This window comes from Prionailurus bengalensis, chromosome E2 (assembly GCF_016509475.1).
Source record: "Prionailurus bengalensis isolate Pbe53 chromosome E2, Fcat_Pben_1.1_paternal_pri, whole genome shotgun sequence".
Taxonomy (NCBI): Eukaryota; Metazoa; Chordata; class Mammalia; order Carnivora; family Felidae; genus Prionailurus; species Prionailurus bengalensis.
In genome coordinates, this window is record NC_057352.1 from 11515225 (window position 1) to 11537825 (window position 22601).

Sequence of the window (22601 nt, forward strand, 5' to 3'; positions counted from 1 at the left end):
TCTTGATCTCAGGGCTGTGAGTTCCAGCCCCGTGTTGGGGTAGAGTTTACTTAAAAAACAAAAAAACAAAAAAACAAACCAAAAAGGTGTATAAACTGAAAAAGAAGTAGAACTGATTTTTGACCGATGTGATGTGACTATGTGCATAAATAAGCCCAAAGAACCTAAAACAAACCATTAAAATAAAGACATGATTTGGGGGAAGATTGCTGGATACAAGATCCATATACAGAATCAGTTGTATTTCTACATGCTACAAACTAACAATTGGACAGTGGATTTTAAAATACCATTCACAATGATGCTCAAACTCTTCAAATATCTAGAAATAAATTTAACAAAACATGTGTAAGAACTCTACTCTGAAAACCATAAAATATCGCTGAGAGAAATTAAAGAATACTTATAAAAAATAGATAAAGGGGTGCCTAGCTAGCTCAGTTGATGGAGCATATGACTCTTGATCTCAGGGTTGTGAGTTCAAGCCCCATGATAGATAGCGTAGAGAGTACTTAAAAATAAAATATTTACAAAAGCAAACAAACAGAGACGACTTTATTCATGGACTGGAAGACTCAGTAACCTTGTTTTGAAGGCTCTCCAAATTGAACTGGTAGATTCAGTGCAATCCCAGTAAACATCCTAACACGTGTTTTGTTGTTTGAAACAAGTTGATTCTAAAATTTATAGGAAATTTAGAGATCCTGGGATAGAAAATTTTCAGGAGGAACTAAGTTTGAAGGTTTACACTATCAGATTTCAAGACTCACCGGAAAGCTAAAGTCATCAACGCAGAGTCGTGTTGGTACAGGGATAGACAAATAGAACAATGGGACAGAATAGATTGTGTGAAATGAGACCGACACAAACAAGTGGGTTTCCAACAAAAGGAGTCCCGCAGGGGAAGGATGGTCATTCGGTAAATGGTGCAATTCCGTATCCACACGGGAAAAAGCCTTGCACTGCTCCTTCCCTTGGATGTTGGCAATGCCTGGAGATATTTTTGGTTGTCAAAACTTGTGAGGTACCACTGGCAAAATCGTCCCTAGCTGAGAACCACTGACACATAGAAATGTAAAAAGTCCCGGAGCCGAGGGGCGCCTGGGTGGTGCAGTTGGTTAAGCGTCCGACTCTTGGTTTCGACTCAGGTCACGATCTCACGGTTCTCGGGTTTGAGCCTTGCATTGGGCTTCGTGCTGTCAGCACAGAGCCTGCTTGGAGTTGATTCTCTGTCTCCCTCTCTCTCTGCCCCTCCCCTGCTTGTGCTGTCTCTCTCTCAAAAATAAATAAACTTTAAAAAAAAAGTCACGAAGCTGAGCTAGTATAATAGTGCATTAAAAAAAATTTTTTTTTAATGTTTTATTTAGTTTTGAGAGACAGAGAGAGACAGAACCCGTGTAGGGAAGGGGCAGAGAGAGAGGGAGACACAGAATCCGAAGCAGGCTCCAGGCTCAGAGCTGTCAGCACAGAGCCCAACGTGGGGCTCGAACTCATGAACTGTGAGATCATGACCTGAGCCGAAGTCTGACGCTTAACTGACTGAGCCACCCAGGCGCCCCAAAGAATTTAGGTTTATGTCTTCTAAAGATACAACCAGAATTCAAGGACGCAGAAAGTATATTCAGATTTTCTGTGATCAGATAATAAAAATGGTGTTTCACTTTGTACATAGTGAACACACCAATAAGAGCCATGTCCTTTAGTTTGTATGTTATTGAATGAGCTGGTTCCTCTCCACGTTATTAAAATTCATTTGTTCATTACCAACATTTCATTTCATTTTGTGATAAACCTTTTCTCAGCTTTTTATTTATTGGTGACCTCGAGAGCATCATCAATCATGATTCTAGGCATGATAAGAGAAAATAGCTAATAAGGCATCCCATATGAATTTAAAAAAAAAAAAAAAAGGCAGTCCCCTGGACCCTCTAGAACTTATCCAGAGACAGCAGCAAAGGAACCCACTGAAGACAGTGAGCCGTGGCCCTTATCACACCCCAGGGACAGCCGCAGTTGCAGGGCCCCAGCCCTGGCTGCTCTCCCAGGCTGTGTGAGTACATCAGCTGATGGGTGAGGAGCCCTGCCTCCCCGTTTTCTGTCTCCTGGGTGAGGCAGTGTCCTGTGACTCAGCCGTTTTCACTGCTGGGAAACCTGCTACTGTCCGCACTCTACATGCCCATGGGCAGGGTGTGGATGACCCGACTGGTCCATCCACACAGTGGAAGACTACTCAGCGATAAACCGGGGGGGGGGGGGGGGGGGGGGCTGAAACACATGGTGATGTGTAGATTTCACAGGCGTAATACAGAGAGAAGGAAGGCAGAATAGAGAGTACAAACGATTTACGATGAAATCAGAATGGGACTTAGTATAGGGATAGCATCTACCACGGGAGATCAGAATAGTGGTTTTGGGGGGTACTGACTGGAAGAGAGCCGGCTTGAGGGTGGGAGGCTGTTGGAGTACAGGAATATTCTAGATCTTAATCTGCATGGTGCTTACATATTAAAAAATTATCCCGCTTGGGGCACCTGGGTGGCTCAGTCAGTTTAAGCGTCTGACTTCAGCTTAGGTCACGATCTCACGGTTCCTGGCTTCGAGCCCCAGCTGGGAGCCCGGAGCCGGCTTCAGATTCTGTGTCTCCCTCTCTCTCTGCCCCTCCCCTGCTTGCACTCTGTCTCTCTCTCTCTCAAATAATTAAAAAAAAAAAAAATTATCCCGCTCATGCCTGGCTGGCTTGGTCAGTAGAGCATAGGACCCTTGATCACAGGGTTGTGAGTTCAAGCCCCACATTGGGTGTAGAGATTACTTAAAAAAAAAATTTTTTTTTTCAATTATCATGCCCTACACTTACTGTTTGTGCATTTTATGTAAGTTATATTTCGTTAAAAAGGGGGAAAAAATGAATGTAGTGAGGTCACCAGATTAAAAAATCATTTACATAACAGTTGTATTTCTATGTACCAGCCCCAACCAAAGTGAAAATGGAATTTAAAATACCATGAATAAAATAATAAGTAAAAAGAAAATACCATGGATAATAACAAAAAAAAATCAATGCCTGGGAATAAATATAATCAAAGAGATTTGCAGGGAAAGTTAGACGAAATGGAGACAGATACTACATTTATGGATTGAAAGACTCAACATTGGGAAGATGTCACTGTCTTGAAAATGATCTGTAGATTCCATGGAATTCCAACGAAAATCTGGGACAATGGCTTTCAACATTTTGACTGTTCCAGTTACACACAGAGTCACATACAAAACAAGAACAAAAGTTTTGTGAGACAAGGGCTCCCGGGTGGCTCAGTTGATTTAGCGTCTGACTCTTGATCTCAGCTCAGGTCTTGATCTCAGGATCATGAGTTCAAGCCCCACGTTGGGCTCCGCGTCGGGCAAGAAGCCTACTTAAAAAGTTTTGTGAGACAGTACTTGTCCTGACTACTTAAGATCGCCTTTGATGTTTTCTGTTACATGCTGGCAGGAGTGGGGGACGTTGTATCCATGAGTTTGGGAAGTGAAATTGTGTGGTATTGGCCTTTCTCTGACTTACTTCTCTAAAGCGTAATGCCCTCAAGGGCCATCTGATGGTTCCTGTCATATTCATGATCATATTTTTCATGCCGTTCTTGTGCGACCAAATTAGATTCCATGACCCACTAATGGGACAAGACCAGCGGTTTTGGAAATACCGTGTGAGGGAAGACCTAGTTGTTCTAGAAAATCATTTTCCAGCTGAGAGCTGACTGACACAGGGTGGAATTCTAAGGGGCTTGATGGAATGTCAGAGTAGAGATGCCATCCGACCTCGCTGCTGAGACCGTCTCCTCCGGGTGGCCCCCTTCGTGACATAGCCCACCGGGGGGGGCCCTCTCAGGATTAAGCACATCCCACTGGACAGTGTGTCCGCGATTGTCACATGGTATATGCTGTTTATTTTCACTCTTCTGACTTGGCACAGAGTACAGAAGGTTCTGCTGTAACCACTGAACAACCTGTGGGTCAAACCTGGATAACGTGGAAGAATGATCTGGCCTGGGGGTGGGGAGGGGAGCTCGAAAGGAGGGAGACAGTGATAAGCATATAATACAAGAAGTGGGTACAGATCATCGTAAAAATGGAGAGACAGGGGACGGAGGAAGGACAGGTACGTGGAGACAAAGGTCTCATCTTTTATACTTGGGCTGGGGGGTGGGGGTCAATAGACAATGCGTAAATAGCAGTGAATTTCCAGTTGAAAAATTCAGAAATAGAGGTGAGCAAAGTATGCTTCTTATCAGATACCAGGGCCATGATGCCAGCAGAAAAAAAGGCTAGTTAGGGCGAGATCTAGGGGGCCACTGGGGTGGGCCTAAGGATCAGGACTTCTGACTTCTAACTTTATAGTTTGAGTACTTTATTTGCATGTAATGTGTTATTTTTATTAAGGAAAAGAATGGTCGTTTCTTTTTTTGTTTTTGTTTTGTTTTAACCGGCTCCTGGCTGCTGCCGTAGGTCAGCAGGGGGCTGACGCTGGGACAGGGACCCACTGTGTGTGCTTGGCCTGCTACTGGCCAGTGCGGGGGACACGGCAGTGGCTGTGATGGTCCTGGACCCTGCCCTCTGGGGTGCAAACAAGCGACTGGGCGACCAGATCATTCCCAGTTGTGATGGACGCTCTGAAGGAAATACACAGCGTGTGCAGAAGGGACAGAGATCCCTGAATAGGGAGGTCAGGGAGGGGACATCGGTCAGAGCTGGGGCAGAGCCTGGACCCGGACAGCGGATGAGGGTTTGGGAGAGACATTCACGCAGCAGACTAGACATTTGGCTGAGGGGGTGGGGGGAGGGGTACCTGAGTCCCAGGTCTCTGGCCTGGTGACAGGATGGACCCAGGAGGAGGAACAAGTGTCTCTGGGGTCAGGTTTGGACACAGTGAGTGTGAGGTGCCTGGGAGACATCTGAGGGCCTGTTCTTTCCAACTACCCCTTCTTCCCAATTCTCCTTTCCCACATGGACCTTGTTTCCTGAACCCCAAGTCTGGCTACTAGCCTGAGAGACTGCCATCAGCCCTGCCCCGAAAGCCTTGTCTCTCTCACACACACACCCTGCAACTGAATTTCCTGTGCCTGGACGTGTGCCCCCACCCCTCGTGCCCGCTCCCGTTTGCACACCCAGACCCCCGCCCACTGGCCCCGGTCCTCACGCTTGTCTACACTGAGATGCTGGGACGTTCGCCCAGGGATGCCAGCAGAAGCTGGTGCTGTCTCCTCACCACCCTCCGGCCACTGTGCTTCATGGGCCGGACATAAAGGATCATGTGACAGGTGCAGGCCGGCTCCTGGGGGCTGGGGTGTGGTCATCATCTCCTCATTTGACAGAGGTGGCCCAGCGTGGGCTGTCATCGCTGTAGGTGGCAGAGCTCCAGGTGGACCCCAGGTCGGCCCGAAGCTGGGACCTCAGTGTGGGAGGGGTCGGCACCGCCTGGACTCCAGGAACCCCACACCACCAGGGTCTCCGTAACAAGTAGTAGTTAGTAATGGTGACTGCGGCCGCGGGCGGGTCACGGGAGGGCCCCGGGTGCGCTCCTCCTCAGATCTTACTTCCTGCTGGCTCCAGGCAGAGCTCGCCAAACGTTTTATGCTGCCCTACCCCATTTTTAGAAAATCCTGTGTTTGCCAATCTTATTTATTTTTTGAGAAAGAGCACAAGCAGGGGAGGGGCAGAGAGAGAGGCAGAGGATCTGAATCGGGCTGTGTGCTGATGGAGGGCTCGAACTCACAAACCCTGAGGTCGTGACCTGAGCCGAAGTCAGACATTTAACCAGCTGAGCCACCCAGGCGCCCCGCCCTTTTAGAAAATTGAAAGGCTGTATACCCTCTAGCGCATTTTCAAGGTGACAGCTAAACCTTGTCTTCCTGAATTCAAGTCGCTGCAGAGGATATAATTTCTGGTGTGCATGAATATTGATATTTCCAAACGGATTGGTGCCATCTTCCCTTCCAAGTATCTAATGCAATCCATATAACTGCTGTGATTTGCTGTCTGCAATTTCAGTTTAAAGGGGAAAAAAATGAACGAGCTGTTCCTTTGCAGTCAGGAATTTCACATTATGCCTTGAACTTTGTCCTTGAACTTCTGTTTACACTTCCCCTGCAGAATTCTGTCTACCAAAGGATGTGTCAGCAACCAAACACGCACAGAAATCCAAATTGTAATTGTCGTGTAGCTTCCGTTGGCCGAAAGGTTGTAAACGTGAAAATATTTTCCTGTGGATTTTTTAAAAAGACGAGCCCACAATTGACTCGAAACATTTCATACACCAGGCATTTGCACGGGTAGTTATTAAACATTAAAAATAAAGTAAGTGCTGTGTTGGAAATGAATCTCCGAGTGAGCTAGGCAGGCGTCCCCAGCAATTTCGTGTATCCTGGATGAGTGTGAATTACCGCAGGAAGGAGTCAGGGTCCAGCGTCAATGCTGCCTCGGTTTTTAAGACTCAGATGCTGAGAATTTCCCTGCACAAAGCGGCAGCTAGGCAAGGAAGCTTTTGTTGCAGCAACACCCGCCCAGTCAACTCGCGAGCTTCTTCCAAGGTACGTGCCCAAAACCTCACCGCAGAGAGCGCACAGGACTGTTAGCTCCGTCCTCAGGGCTGGTGAAAAATCTAGGAGGGGAGCCACCAGACTTGCAAATTACCCCCGTGGTCCAAGTCGCCTCGCATCCATTCCCACGTTTCAGCTGCCCTTTCTTTGGAGCCCAGGAGGGTACCCGCCCTTACGCTGCAGCCCTAACTCTAAATTTTGGGAAGATTCAGAAAGGAAGTGGGGCGGGGTGGGGGGGGGGGGGGATGTGCCTTGCTTCTGAGAAGCAGGTTGGACGACTGCGTCCAGGGATGCTTGGCTGGTCTGCTGGTGGCTTGAGGGGAGGAGCAGAGGGAGCTCAGAAACCTCTGGCAACTGAGCCTTTACACCTTCCCGGGACTTTGTGGCCTGGGAGCTGCTTGTAACCCTACAGGGGCGCGGCCCCCAGGGTTTCTCATTCCTGGCTACTTGGCAGAATCCTCTGGGCGATTCAAAAAGCCGCCTGGGCTCCCGTTCTCTGGGCTAGGTAGGCCAGCGCGGGTCTTGCTTAAAGCGATCCCCAGTGATTCTGGCTGTGGTGTGCCCATTGCGCCAACCTGGACACCGAAACGCGGAGGGGTGGGGCTTGTAGGGGGCTCCTGGCGCAGGACCTGACCCCTCTCTTCCCCCGCAGTGTACCACTGGGTGGAGATGCGGACCAAGATGCGCATCATGGGCTTCCGGGGCACGGTCATCAAGCCTCTGAATGAGGACGCGGCCGCCGAGCTGGGCGCCGAGCTGCTGGGTGAGGCCACCATCTTCATCGTGGGCGGCGGCTGCCTGGTGCTGGAGTACTGGCGCCACCAGGCGCACCAGCGTCACAAGGAGGAGGAGCAGCAGGCCGCCTGGGACGCGATGCGGGACGAAGTGGGCCGCCTGGCCCTGGCGCTGGAGACCCTGCAGGCACAGACGCAGGCACAGACGCAGGCCGCGCCTGCGCAGAGCGCGCTGGAGGAGCTGCAGGCGCAGATGCGAGAGGTCCGCGCCCAGCTCTGCGCCCGGGATGCGCCCCAAGCGGCGTCCGTGCCCCAGGTGGCATCCGCGTCCAAGGCAGTGTCCGCATCCAAGGATCAGGAGTCTGCCGAAGTCTGAACTTGGACGTGGTTGTGTGTGCTCTGATGTGGCCTTCTCCCCACACTGTCCCTGCCTGTGCTGGCCCAGCGGAAACCACCGGGATCTTGATGGAACTTGGATTCGGTCATCCCCTACTGATCAGTGGTACCTTCCACCGGGACCGGCCCCCAGCAGGTGAAGCTCCAGCAAGGCTTCCTCCAGCTCGTGGGTACAGTCCACAGCGCTCATCACCGCACCCCCACCCCAAACCACACAGACCTATGGGCTCCCAGCCTGGACAACGGGCTGAGTCCCCTGGCGGGAGGAAAAAGGGACCCCCGACTTGAGCCGAATCAAGCTGTTTCCTCCCCACCCTCCCATCCCCCCAGTTACCTGATAAGTGTCACCTTTCCCCGGGACTCTCATCCTTTTCACCGGAACACCCCCTTCCCCTCGTCAACAGGTACAGGCCACTATAAAGAGATGCTGTGTCTTTCAGTGACTTTCTGTCCCCCTCATCTAAGGTGGGTTCCAGCTGGGCATCACCACTCTCTCTGAGGGGAAGAAGAGGGGGATCTTGGCTTGCAGTCATCCACTGAATGTTATACGCCCCCCCCTTAACCTGATCTGTGGTGCCCTACCAAGACCCCAGGTGGAATATTCCAGCAGACTCCCCCCAGCCCGCAAGCCTAGTCCACGGCGCAGCCCGCCCGGATGACTGCAGGGCCTTCCGTGGCAGTGCTCTCCCAACGCCCCTTCCGTGGCGGAAAAGTCGACCCCGCCTCTGGCCAATCCAACTTCAGCCTGTGGACCTGCCTTCAGGGCCCGTGAGCCTTTCCTGCCGTCCTTCCCCACCTTCCGCGCTATGTTCTTCAGTCGCCTGTCAGAGGCCTGCCAGCCATGGGCTAGACGATCACATTCCTCGGCTTCCATCCAAATCTGGGGACCTGGATGCCCTTGCCCTTCTCCTCTGGGGCTCCGGGCTGGCCCACCAGCCCCCCTTCATGCTGTAGTATCCCCAGGCCTTCATTGCCTCCCATCCCACCTCCATCCCACTGGTCTAGGCCACCAGTTGGTCTTAACCTTTATTCGTTTCCTGGGGCTAGCATACCCAATGACCACAGACTTGATTTGCCATCTCACGGTTCTGGAGGCTGGAGATCCGAAATCAAAGTGTCAGCGGGGCCACACCCGTCCGAAGGCGCTACGGGAGGATCTTCCCTTGCCTCTTCTAACTTTTGGTGACTTCAGGCATTCCTTGGCTTGTGGCCGCAGATCTCCAGTCCCTGCGCCCTCTTCGCGTGGCCTTTGTTTCCTCTTCTGTCTCTGGTAAAGACACCTGTCACTGGATTCAGGGCCCACCCTAAATCTAGGATGACTTCACTTCAGGATCCTTAACTTATTTACAGAGGTGGGGGTTTTTTTCCCCCCCAGATATGCTCGCAGTCACACATCCCATGGTTTACTATGTGGACATGTCTCTGGGGGAGTCAGCATTCAGCCCGCTACACCTCCCCACCCCAAGAGAGCGCTGGGACTCTTGCCAGCCCCACAGGACGCTTGGCCTTCCCCACAAGAGTGATCGGAACAGTCCAGGAACCCTCCTTTACTACCTGGTGTCTCTTCCAGGAATCTCCCTGATGTGGGAGGGGTGTGGGTCCCACCAGTCCACCAGTCTGCCTTCTGCGCTTCAGACTGTAGATATTGTCTGGAATAATCTCCAGGGTGTGTCTGAGAACGCAGGGACCTCCAAAATGAGTACAACGAGACGCATTAGGATTAGAGAAGCTGATGTGCGTGCGTGGGCAGTCATCCTGTGAACCCTTTCCCAGACTGGGACCCTGAGGCCCAGGAGAAGCAAGGGGACTGGCCCAAGTCCCCGAAGTCCAAGGCGGTGAAGTAGTAAGAGCAGAATGGGGGCAGGGGGTGCACAGAGAAGGGGATGGAGAGGGCTGCAGGATGCTTGAGGGTACTGATGCCGGAGGAGAAAGAGAGAGGGGCAGGAAGGCAGTGACTGGGGAGGGGTATTGGTTAGGGCTCTACACAGAGGCCCAAAGCATTTCCCAGAGGCGGTGCTGAGGGTCGGGGGGCCCTCAGTTCCTAGCCACAGCGGCCCCAGAGCACACCTGAAATCTTAGCATTTAATGAATGGGGTTAGATCCAAGATCCATTTTACTTGGGCCTGGTTCCCAGAAGCCGTAGGTGAAGGGGGAGGGGCCGGCTTCCTCTCACCTTTGTCCTCCCTCACCTCGCTTCCAGTGGGCCAGGGACCAAAGTGGGGGCAGGGAGGGTGATCTGCCCAGGTAGAAAACCAAGAAACATGGGTTCTGAAGCATCATTTTAATTCTTTCTGGAAGAGGGGGAGAAGTGCATGTGGAGGGTGTCCTGGGTGGAGGTGTCTTTAAAATTGGAAATGGCCTTGGGCTCCTGGGTGGCTCAGTCCGTTGAGCATCCCGACTTTCGGTCCCGGTTCAGGTCATGCTCTCGTGGTTCGTGGGTTCAAGCCCCGAACTGGAATTCTCTCTCTCCCTCTCTGTCTTTTCCCTTTCCCTGCTCGTGCTTGCTCGCTCTTTCTCAAATAAATAAACCAATCAAAAAATCATAAAATTGGAAGTGACCTGAGTGGATAAAGGAGGAGAAGATGGAGAGAGAGACCACTGTGTGGAGGGGTGATGGGCAGAGCTGGGTGAGCAGCCTCAGTGCCTGGTTTCCATGGCTGCTCCTGGGGGTCCACTCTGGCACTGACCCACCTCTGGAGCACAGGTTGCCGGAGGCAGGGACCGCGATGCTCCTCACCCCCCCCCACACCCATTATGTCAATAAATAAGTGGCTACTAACAGTATTTTTTTTTTCATTTCATTCATGAGGACATTGAGGCACAGAAAGGGGGAGTCACCTGCCCAAGATCACGCAGGCAGGGAAGAAGCAACATGGGACCTGGAGAGGGGCAGTCTCCACCACAGCCCAAGCCCCCAACCCCTGCCCAATCTTGACCCTGACGTGGCATTGCTGTCACAGCTCCGAGACTCAGCACTCAGCCCCGTGTGTCCTTCCATGTGGCCAGTCCTTGTGGGAGGCAGCGGCTTCACCCACTGTGTGAGTGTTGGGGGGCGGGTAGGATCAGGGTGTGTGGAAATGCAAGGAATCCCCTCTCAAAGTGCACGAGGCGGAGGCTGGAGGATTTGGTCATCATTCTGGCTTCCTACTAGCTAAACTTTTGTGTACCTTTGCGACTTGGGGAGAGGGGTAGAATAAATATGCAAATGAGGTCGGTTGTCTTCAAGTTGATGTATTTTTTAATATATATTTTTAAAAAATCTCGGGGGGGGGGCGCGCCTGGGTAGCTCATTCGGTGAAGCGTCCGACTTCCACTCAGGTCATGATCTCGTGGTTCGTGAGTTTGAGCCCCGCGTCGGGCTCTGGGCTGATGGCTCAGAGCCTGGAACCTGCTTCGGATTCTGTGTCTCCCTCTCTCTCTCTCTCTCTCTCTGCCTCTCCCCCACTCAAGTTCTGTCTCTGTCTCTGTCTGTCTCTCTGTCTCTCTCAAAAATAAATAAACATCTAAAAAAAAATTTTTTTTTAATCTCAGGGCACCTGGCTGGCTCAGTCGGTGTCATGAGTTCAAGCCCCACGTTGTGTGTAGAGATTACTTAAATAAATAAAAGCTTTAAAAAAAAAAAAATGCGTTAACCTGAGGAAAAAAAGTGTCTTTTTAAATTTTTTTCCCCACTTTCGCTCAGGTGTCCACTGTGTGCCCGGCCCTGTTCTATGTCGTGCCGAGGTCCCAGGCAGTGACCAAGACAGCCCGACCCTGCCCTCGTGGAGCTCACAGTCCAGTGGGGGGACCTGCCCAGTCAGACGTTTCTTTTTCCAATGTTAGCCTGCCCCGAGGTGATGAGGGAGGAAGGGGCCTTACTGAATCCAGACCCCTCCCACCTGAGGGACTCAGGACTAGGGTGGAAAAAAACAGAAGCCCATTTACTCCGCCTCTCCCACCTGGCGGGCCCTGTTGTCCCCTGCCTTGGTTTCCCAGTTGGGCAGGCCCTTGCCTGGAGAAAGCCAACCCCTAGAGACAATGGACTTCGCTCAGCCCCTGCCTGATTCATGGGCCCACGTGACCATCTCTGTGCTAGCCACTGTGACTCTTGAGTGGCCAGGCCTGGGCCCCCGGCCCCAGTGGACAGCGGGAGGGGAGCATGCCCAAAGGAGAATGGAGTGGACATCCTCCACTCTGTCGTTAGACAAACGTTTACCGAGCACCTATGGTGTGCCTGGCCCCATTCTAGTAGCTGGGAACCAGCCAGGCCCGAGATCAGGCTCCTCCCCATCACGGAGCTGACATCTAGTGCAGGACATGAACAGTCAAGAAGTAAAGGGCTAGTCCAGTGGCAGAGTTCTGGGATGATGGGGGTGGCTCATTTAAATCAGGGTGGCTCTTCTGAGATGAGCCCCAAAGGCAGCTGTAAGAACTCCACTGGCAGAGTTGAGTCTTTGCGATGGGTATCCTATGGCCTTCAGGGATGAAAGTATTTACCCCCTGGCCCTTGACGTGAAGAGTTCACTGCTCCCTCCCCCCGCCCCGGGGGGCTCCTGGCTGACTCAGTCGGAAGAGGGTGCCACTCTTGACCTCAGGATCATGAGTTGGAGCCCCACGTTGGGCACAGAGTTTCCATAAATCAACACAAAAAGAGTTTACTGACCCACGGAATAGAGTGAGCAAGGGGAATCGGGTGGGAGCGAAGGCTGGCACCTTGTCTCATTTGGCACAGCTCTGGAGGCCCGTCCCAGCTCTGGGCAGCCCACAGGATTGACTGAAGCATCGCGCCTCAGCCACGGCCGAGCCAGCCCGGCTTCCGTCCCCTCCCACCTGCATGCCTCTCGTTCCCCAAAGATTCCACCATAACCCTACGGCGCACAGATCTCAAGTCTGCATCTCAGCCAGGGCAGCGAGCCACAGCGGGAAGCAGAGCTCACACAGTCCGCCATACACGTATTTGTAGAATTCACAGTTCACACTCTGTATGTGTTCTAAGTATGGCATAATCCGTGCATTATGTGGCCTAGTATATAACGGAATATAAAAATATTTTTATGTAATCTGTAACATAGTACTGTATAATATATATATTATTATACTGTAGAATATACATACAGTATAGGGGCGCCTGGGTGGCTCAGTCGGTTAAGCGTCCGACTTCAGCTCAGGTCACGATCTCACGTTCCGTGAGTTCGAGCCCCACGTCGGGCTCTGGGCTGATGGCTCAGAGCCTGGAGCCTGCTTCCGATTCTGTGTCTCCCTCTCTCTCTGCCCCTCCCCCGTTCATGCTCTGCCTCTCTCTGTCTCAAAAATAAATAAACGTTAAAAAAATATATATATATACAGTATATATGTATATACTGTATACATATACATATATGTATGTATGTATACTGTATACATGTACATATATATGTATATATACTGTATATATATATACACTGTATATATATATGTGTATATATATATATATGTATGTATTGTGTGTGTACCCACTGGGATGAAAATGTCACCAAATACCCTTAATATGTGCAGTGCAGTCTGATATTTCGTATTGTATTTTCACGAGAAAAAACTACACATACACGTGTCACATATATACCTCGTATGTATCATAAACATATAGAACTTATCGTATGTAATATATAACACATATGTCAACGTCATATGTTAGATGTTATATATATTGTCAGAACATAAGTTTCTCTAAACAATAATTGCTCTTCCCATATGTGTTGCATTCTGGTACTTTTCTCTCGTATTCTGTTCCATAAAGAAAGGCATATGCATATGTATGTATTATACAGACCTACATAGGGTGGGCTCCTTGAGCCTTTGGCTTTTATTCCAGGTGAGGCACATGAGCCACGGGGAGCTCTGCGCAGAGGAGGGACGTGAGCTGACCTGGGATCCCCCCCGACAGAGGCTCTAAGGGGCAAAGCTGGAGGTGGTCAGCCCAGCGGAGAGACGACCGTGTTTGTCCATGGTGGCGGGACGAGGCAGAGACAGTGGAGGTGGGGGGAAGTGGGGTTCTGAGCATACTAATATTTCAGAGGTGGGGCAGACAGGATTTGCTGAGCGATGGGACATGGGGGCGCCATTGACAGCTTCAAGGTTTTTGTTCTGTGCACCTAGAAGGGAAACGCTGTCATGTCCTAAGATGGGGAGGCCGTAGCAGGACCAGGCACGAGGAAATAGTCAGAGCCCCTGCCCTTGCCCATCCCCCGGTCACTTTAGATTTGGGCGGCAGGGTTTTGCTATTCTGAATTGTAGCCAGCGAGGGCTGGAAAGGCAGTTCTCATCCTTGGTAACCTCTGACGTCACTGCGCTCGCCCTGGTGCTGTGTCACTGACCTTCTTTATCTCGACTCCCCCCATCAAGGAACGCTCCTGGTGTCCAGTCGGGACCCCCCAGAGAAAGGAGGAAGTGGAGGTGGCGGGCTTGGACTTGGGACCCTGGTTTTAGAGTAAGATCCCCTCGCCCTGGAACGGCGGTGCTCAGGCCATGCTCCACCAGGTAAGGGCGGTTGTGACCTGGAGGGAGGCAGGTCACCGAGGGTTCTGTCACATCTGATGTGTCCACCTGACTCAAAGGGCACGTCCTCCCAGCTGTAACCACTATCCTGAATTCTGGCACTGTAGATTAGATTTGCCCGTTCCTGAACTTTGTATCAGTGGACTCTATGGAATGTTCCTTTTTTTTTTTTTTTTTTTTTGATCCAGCTTCTTTGGCTCAACACAGTACCTGAGAGATGCATCTGTGTCGTTCTGTGTTGCAATTGTCTGTTCTTTTTTGCCAGTGGGTGGGTTACCGGTGACCGGTTGGCCAGCAGGCAGATCTCTGGGCTTTCCCCATTAGGGGCAAAGCTCCTAGGACTGGTCTGGCACAAGGCTTGGGTGGGCATTGCGCTTGGGTATATGTAGGGGTGGGATTGCTGAGTCATAGCACGAGAGTATGTTTACCCTTTGGAGAAACCGCCAGTTTCTAAAAAAGTAATTGACCCTACGGTATGCTGTGCTCCTCCCAATCCTCCCCCACCCCAGCCTGTAGGAAAGTTCCAGCAGCTTCTTATCCCGGACAGTGCTTCATGTTGACAGTCTTGCCTTTTTCCTTTCAGGCTTTCCTTCCTTCCTTCCTTTCCTTTCCTTTCCTTCCTTCCTTCCTTCCTTCCTTCCTTCCTTCCTTCCTTCCTTCCTTCTTTCCTTCCCCTCTCTTTTTTTAAAATGTTTATTAATTTTTTTTAATGTTTGTTTATTTTTGAGAGAGAGAGACAGAGAGACAGAGCATGAGCCGGGGAGGGGCAGAGACAGAGGGAGACATAGAATCCGAAGCAGGCTCCAGGTTCTGATCGGTCAGCACAGAGCCTGACGCGGGGCTTGAACTCACAAGCCGTGAGATCATAACCTGAGCCGAAGTCGGACGCTCAACCGACTGAGCCACCCAGGTGCCCCAAATGTTTATTTATTTTTGAGAGAGATAGAGAGACATAACGCGAGCGGGGGGGGGGGGGGGGGGGGGGGGGGGGGAGAGAGAGAGAGAGAGAGAGAGAGAGAGAGAGAGAGAGAGAGAGAAACACAGCCTGAAGCAGGCTCCAGGCTCTGAGCTGTCAGCACAGACCCTGACTCAAGCCTTGAACTCGTGAGCCGCCCTGAGTTCATGGCCTGAGCCACAATCAAGGGTCAGAGGCTTAACTGACTGAGTCACCCAGGAACCCATCCTTCCTTCCTTCCTTCCTTCCTTCCTTCCTTCCTTCCTTCCTCCCTCCCTCCCTCCCTCCCTCCCTCCTTCCCTCCCTCCCTTCCTTCCTTCCTTCTTTCCTTCCTTTCTCTCTCTTTCTTTTCTTCCTTCCTTTCCTCTTTCTTTCTTTCTTTCTTTCTTTCTTTCTTTCTTTCTTTCTTTCTTTCTTTCTTTTCCTTCCTTCCTTCCTTCCTTCCTTCCTTCCTTCCTTCCTTCCTTCCTTTTCTTTTTTCTCTCCCCTCTCATTTTAACCATCCTGGCAAGTATGTAGAGGTATTTCACCGTGGTTTCAATTGATCTTTCTCAGATGAGTAATGGTGTCGAGCATCTTTACATGAGCTTATCGGTGATTCTTAGTATTTTGTGAAGTATCTGTTCCATTCTTTTGTCCATTGTGTAAGTTTCCTGTGGCTGCCGTTACAAACTACAAAGCCTGCTGGCTTAATACAGTACGTCTGTATTCTCTAACTGTTCTGGATGACAGGAAACCGAAACCGGGGTCATCGGACTGAAATCAGGGTGTCGGCAGGTCAGTCCTCCCTCCCTTAAGGGGAGAAACGTGTTCCTTGCCTCTTCCAGCTGCTGGTGCCCCCCTGCCCCACCCCCGCCGGCGTTCCAAGGCGGCCACATCCCTCTGGTCTCTGCGTCTGTCTTCACGTGGCTTTCTGCTCTGTGCATCCGTGTCGTCTCTCCCGTCTTTTATGAGGACACTTGTCACTGGGGTTAGGGCCCACCTGGGTAATCCAGGATAACCTTCCCATTTCAAGATCCTTAATTAACCTCATCACATCTGCAAAGTCCCTTTTGCCATATGAAGTGAGACTCACAAGTTCTGGGCATTGGGATGTGGACATGTTGGGGTCCGTTAGCCAATGTACCACAGCCCCTATTTGTAGGCTGCTCGGTCTTTCTCCTAGTGACTCGTAGGTGCCCTCCTTAGAATCTGCATACCACCCCTTGGCCCCTTGCTTGAGGTGGGGACACTTTCTGGCCGACCTCTCATGGGAGCCGAGGGGTAAGAAGCTTGGCAGGGGGGACATGGGCTGTGCTTCTGGATGGTCCCTAACTGGTTTGGCATATTTTCAGCTGCTTATTGGACACTCGAATTCCTTTGAGAAATGCCTGCATTCCTTGTCCCTAATGCTTGTTTAGGGTGTCTTTTGTCCGACAAAAGTTTTTTGGTTTTGGTTTTGTTTTAGTTTTGATAAACCAGGTTTTCTCATCTCTTCTTTTATGGCTCTTACTTTCCCTCCCTTGTTCAGGAAGAGCTCCTTCACCCCAAATTATAAGCATCCATAATTATGGTTGCTTATGGTTGCTTATAAGCAACCATAAGTATGGGATGATTATGACCCCCAGTTTGCAGAGGAGGAAACTGAGGCACAGAGGAACTGAATCTCTTGCATTTCTCATTTATTGGGTCCCAGGCACCTTATGAAGGATTTTGCAAGAACCACGTCTTTGAATCTTTGAATCTCCTGGTGTTGGGGGTCCCCCGAACCACCTCAGGCTCAGTGATTTGCTAGAAGGACTCACCGGACTCAGAAAAGCTGAGTCATGTTGATTCCAGAAAAGGGATACAGATTAAAATCAACAAAGGGAAAAAGGTGCATGGGGTATAGAGTCCAGGAGAGACAGGGTGCAAAGGGAACAACAGCATGTGCAAAGGCCCAGAGATGCGAGTGAGAAGGAAATTTGTAAAAACAATTTTTTAACGTTCCTCGTAGAGTGTGTGGCTTAGTGCGGCAGGAACGAGGGGTCGGCGACCAGGTTACAGAGGGCCTGGGCCATGGAAAGGAGAGCAGGCACGGAAAGGAGGCCCTGCGTGACCGGAGACCCGAGGACACTGGTCTGTACTGGTCCGCACAGAAATGCATTCCATTCCGGTCATCTCTTTGTTTCCCAGTCATTCTTTTCTGCATATTTCAAGCCACAGCAGGCTCTCTACGGAAAACTCGCCAACACTGAAAAACATAAAATGGAATGATAAAAATCACCTGTAATCCCACTATCCAGAGATGACCACCGTTAACTTCTAGCCACGTTTCCCGTCCTCTGCGCGCACGCACGCATGTGTGTGTAGAGAAAAAAAGTTATGCGTTGTATGTGTGTTGGTAGATATACACATATGTACAAAGTGGGAATTGTCCTGTAGAGTGCTCTGTATGCATCTTTTAAGTGATCAATAAAGAGTCTCAGAGGAGAGGGCTTCACCCTTGGCCAGGTGAGGGCTGTTTTTGTTTGTTTTCAACTTTTTTTGTTTTGAGAGACAGCATGAGCAGGGGAGGGGCGGAGAGAGAGGGAGACACAGAATCCGAAACAGGCTCCAGGCTCTGAGCTGTCAGCACAGAGCCCGACGCGGGGCTCAAACCCACTAACCATGAGATCATGACCTAAGCCAAAGTCAGACGCTCAACCAGTCGACTGAGCCACCCAGACGCCAGGCAGGTCCATTTGTGAGCTGGTCTCCAGAGGAACACTGGCTTCAGCAGCAGTTCTGGAGGGGAGGGTGTCCCCATAAGAGGTACAGAATGTGCAGACATGGCCACCATGGGGAGTGTCCCGGAGGGCCCTAGGGAGCCCTGCCAGCTTCCCCTTTTTGTTTCCTTTGTTAGTTTTGGTTACTGAAGAGAGCCCAGCGCAGGATGATGGCGTGGGTAGGGTGAAGGGGTCTAGGGGAGGATGCCGAGGCCCCCAGGGATTGGACACAGCAAAGCCGATAGCATCCCAAGATCTCAGAGGGGCACCAGGAGTCCATCCCAGTGGAGTGGGGGCAAGAACCGTAGCCGTAGGTCAAGGGCAGAGCGGCTGTGGCCTTGCGGCACAACGGGAGAGATGTGCCCCACTGTGCCCTTTCTCCCATCGCCATCCTCCCTGGTGGGCGCTGCCCAAAGTGAGTGCCCGCCAGAATACAGAGGACCGCTTCGCCCAGATGCCATCCCTGCCTCCTGGGAGCAGACAAAGATGGGCAAGGATGGAGAGAGCGAGGGGCGCCTGGCGAGGCGTTTGCCTCGCAAACGTCCCCAGAAATCCCTTCCATCCTGTGTCCCTCGTGGCTGCTTGGCCACCCCAGAGGGGCCAGACCTCCCTTTACCCCACACCGTGCTCACCTTCGGAGGGATGGAGCCTTCCGTGCAGGAATGGGAGCCCCAGGAGAAAGGGAGCTCCAGGGGAGAGAGGTGTGAGGGAGGGTGAAGGAACCTCCAGCTGGAGGAGACCGGAGGAGGCTCGTGGTGGGAGACCTGTACCTGAGAAGATAAGGAGTAGGCACTCCCAGCCTGCGTCTGGCTGCCCCTGGTTGATGCCTATGGCATCACATGGCAGCCACAGCACGTGGGGGGAAACAGTCTGTATCTTCTATTTGCCCATCACCAGACTGTTAGGTAACTCCCTGAGTGCTTGTAGGGTAATACAGAATTATTATGTTAATGTTTCACTTGTAGGGTAATACAGAAGGTATCTGTTCACGTTTTACCACGAACAGAAGCCTTTGTTAAATTCATAAGTGATCAATGGATCTTTGTTATGCTACCAAGGTGACTCTGGGTGGGGCTGGTGGAAATACCTAAAATAAGATTATGACTGAGCCAGCCTGATTTTCTGGTTCAAGCACATAGCCATTCCTCTTGCCTACCCGAGGGGCCTGAGTGCCCGAAGGAAAGCATTCTTTTCCCATGGAATCTGCGCAATCCCTCCTACACCTCACCTGCTGTGTATCTTTTATAATAAAGCCGCAATTGTAGGTAGATCGTTTTCAGGGTGTTCTCGAACCGGAGGGGGTTTGTGGGAGCCCCCCAATTTGTAGCCATTTGGTCAGAAGTGCGGGTGACTTGGGAACCCCACTCGTGGCTGCTACCTGGAGTGCAGGCAGTCTTGTGGGACTGAGCCTTTACCCTGTGGAGTCCACACTAACTCTGGATGATTATTGTCAGGACTTCATGGCAGTACACCGTGCTTGTTGGCCAGCTGGGGGTGAAACAGAGCAGTACCTACATGGGTTTCTCATTACCAAATTATCTTTTCTTGCTAAATTGACAAAATATACAGCACATAAAATAGATCATTGTAGCCATTTTAAGTATACAATTCAGTGGCATTCAGTACATTCACAACTGTGTGTAACCATCACCACCGTCTTTGTCCAGAACTTTTTTCATCATTCCCAGCAGAAATTCAGTATCTCTTAAACAACTGAGTTACTTTTTTTTTTCCCCCTACAAATATGGCCCCTTATTACTCTCTTCAGAAAGTAATTACAGGGACGGGCGCCTGGCCGGCTCGGATGGAGCAGGATGTGACTCTGGATCTCGAGGTCGTGAGTTCGAGCTCCATATTGGCGGTAGAGATTACTAAGAAAAAGTAAATAAAAACTTAAAAATAAAAGTAATTGTAGGGAGAATGAACTGCTGCTATCCTTTGACTCTTTGAGGGGAAGGGACAAGATGTTCTTTTGGAGAAAAGTGAAAGGAGAGAGGGAAGGAAGTCTGTATCAGGTATGTTAATGAGCAGGTTACTTCTCTGGGCAACTGGTGCTTAATCGTGCAGGAGATGGGAGGCCAGGTACGAGACACCTCAGAGTTTTCTCCCTGCCCCTCTTACGTGCCTATGGATCTTGAGCTTTATTTTAATTTTTTTTTTATTAAATTTTTTTTTTAACATTTATTTATTTTTGAGACAGAGAGAGACAGCGCATGAACGGGGGAGGGGCAGAGAGAGAAGGAGACACAGAATCGGAAGCAGGCTCCAGGCTCTGAGCCATCAGCCCAGAGCCTGACGCGGGGCTCGAACTCACGCACCACGAGATCATGACCTGAGCCAAAGTCAGACGCTCAACCGACTGAGCCACCCAGGCGCCCCTATTTTAATTTTTAAATTTATTTTTTAAGTAATCTCCACACCCAATGTGAGGCACCCCGAGTCTGGAGGTTTAAGCTTAGAAGATGGACACATCCCACACCACACAGTGGCACAGCAAGCCCCTCTCTTGCCCTGGAGGGCACCATCCTGGCAATTAGTGGGAAAGAACCTCCCCAAGAGCCATGCTGGGCCTCAGGGACCCTGGGCTAAATCTTTGTGCATCCCGTTGTTAGTTTCCTTTGTTTTAAATGTTTTAATTTACTTTTGAGAGAGAGAAAGAGATAATGTGCAAGCAGTGGTGGTGGGGGGGCAGAGAGACAGGGAGACACAGAAGCTGAAGCAGGCTCTAGGCTCTGAGCTATCGGCACAGAGCCCAACAAGGGGCTCGAACTCACGAGCTGTGAGATCATGACCCGAGCCGAAGTCAGATGCTTAACTGACTGAGCCACCCAGGCGCCCCTCCCATTGTTAGTTTCTTAAGAATAATTCCGGGAAATGACACTGTTGGATCTGATCATATGTACATTTTGGATTTTCCTCCTTCATTTAACTGAGCAAGTCCTCAGCATTCAGAGGAGAAAATTTGAAAATCGAGAGCATCATAAAACCTACCTGGCAGAAATCATCAGCATTTATTTACATTTTGGTGTATTTTCCTTATATATTCTTTTTCTTTTTCTTTTTCTTTCTTTCTTTTTTTTTTTTTTTTTGTATTTTAGTTCTCCCTGACATCTCTTTTGAAAAATTGTCAAACCTACAGAAAAGTGGAAAAAAACTATGCAATGAATCCCCAAATGCACTTGTTCACACTGTGTGCCCAGTCTGTGCACTTCAAATATCTTAGATCTGCATGCTTTTGTCTAAGATCATGCTGCTATTAAAAAAAAAAAAAAAAAAAAAAACACCACGGGCTGGAGGGCTTAGACAACAGACATTTATGTTCTCACAGTTCTGGAGGCCAGGAAGGCCAAGATCAAGGTGCTGGCAGATTCGGTTCCTGGTGAGGTCCCACTTCCTGGCTTGCAGAAGGCTGCCTTCTCACCAGTGTGCTCAAATGGTGGAGAGAGACAGAGAAACCCCGGGGGGGGGGGGGCTCTTTCTCCTCTTTTAAGGACACCAGTCCCCTCCTGGGGTCCCTGCCCACATGTCCTCATCTAGACCGAATTACCTCCCGAAGGCCCCACCTCCAAATACCATCTAGGGTTAGGACTTCAATGTATGTGTTGGGGGAGCCTACGAATATGTGGTCTATAACACTTTACATCTCTATCTGTGTCTCTCTACATACACAGATTTTTTTTTTTCACTGACTCGTCTGCAGATGTCATGGCACTTTACGCTAAAAGGCTTAGGTGTGTGTCTCTAAAGAACAAGGACCTTCTCCCACATAATCCAAAATGCCATCATACACCAAGACAATTCTTTTTTTTCTCAATTTTTTAATGTTTACTTATTTTTGAGACAGAGAGAGAGTCAGGGACAGAGCGTGAGCAGGGAAGGGGCAGGGAGGGAAGGAGACACAGAATTGGAAGCAGGCTCCAGGCTCTGAGCTGTCAGCACAGAGCCCAACACAGGGCTCGAACTCACGAACCGTGAGATCATGACGTGAGCCGAAGTCAGGCGCTTAACCAACTGAGCTACCCAGGCGCCCCACCAAGACAAGGCTTCATAATTGCATAATGTCATCTAAGAAACTGCTTGTTTTCAAATTTCTCCAGCAATGTCAAAATGTCTTCTATAGATTTTTTTTTTCTGCCCAACCCAGGATTCCATCGTGGCCCACACATTACATTTTATCGTTGTCTCTTTAATCTTTTCAAATCCAGGACAGCTCTACCTATTTTGGATTTGTATAACTTTGGATTTTTGCAAACTTCCAGCTCAGTTGTCCGGCAGAAAGCGACCCACACTCTGACTTCATGATTAGATTCAGAATGAACGTTTTCAGCAGGAAAACTCAGTGGGTGATGCTGTGTCTTCCCTGTAGGTGGTGACCACTGGGTTTGTCCACTCAAAAAGTGCCTTTTGCTCTTTTGTAATTAGTTGGGAAGTTACTTATTCATTGATTGACGGATTCATTTGTTTGCTTTTATTTTTTAATTTATTCTCATGTTTTAAGTAAGCTCCACACTCAACATGGGGCTTGAACTCATGACCCTGAGGTCAGGAGTCGCATGCTCCACCAACAACCAGCCAGACGCCCCTATTTATGTTTTTAATAAATATTCCCCAAGGGGCACCTGGGTGGCTTAGTCGGTTGGGCGTCTGTCTGACTTGGGCTCAGGTCATGATCTCACGGTCTGTGACTTCA

The 22601-nt window shown here is 50.2% G+C and overlaps 1 protein-coding gene and 1 non-coding gene across 2 annotated transcripts in view; one reads left to right on the forward strand and one right to left on the reverse strand.

The window, feature by feature from the left end:
• The window catches only part of OPA3 (outer mitochondrial membrane lipid metabolism regulator OPA3), a 48865-nt gene extending 37938 nt beyond the window's left edge, over positions 1-10927 (forward strand). Inside the window, exon 2 of the mRNA XM_043600518.1 lies at positions 7240-10927. Coding sequence (XP_043456453.1) covers positions 7240-7697 — 458 coding nt within the window. The 3' untranslated portion in view covers positions 7698-10927. The remainder of the gene's footprint in view (positions 1-7239) is intronic.
• Positions 10928-20200: 9273 nt separating this feature from the next.
• TRNAQ-UUG lies at positions 20201-20285 on the reverse strand. The gene has a single exon. It is a non-coding gene; the product is annotated as a tRNA-Gln (tRNA).
• Between the last annotated feature and the right edge of the window lie 2316 nt (positions 20286-22601).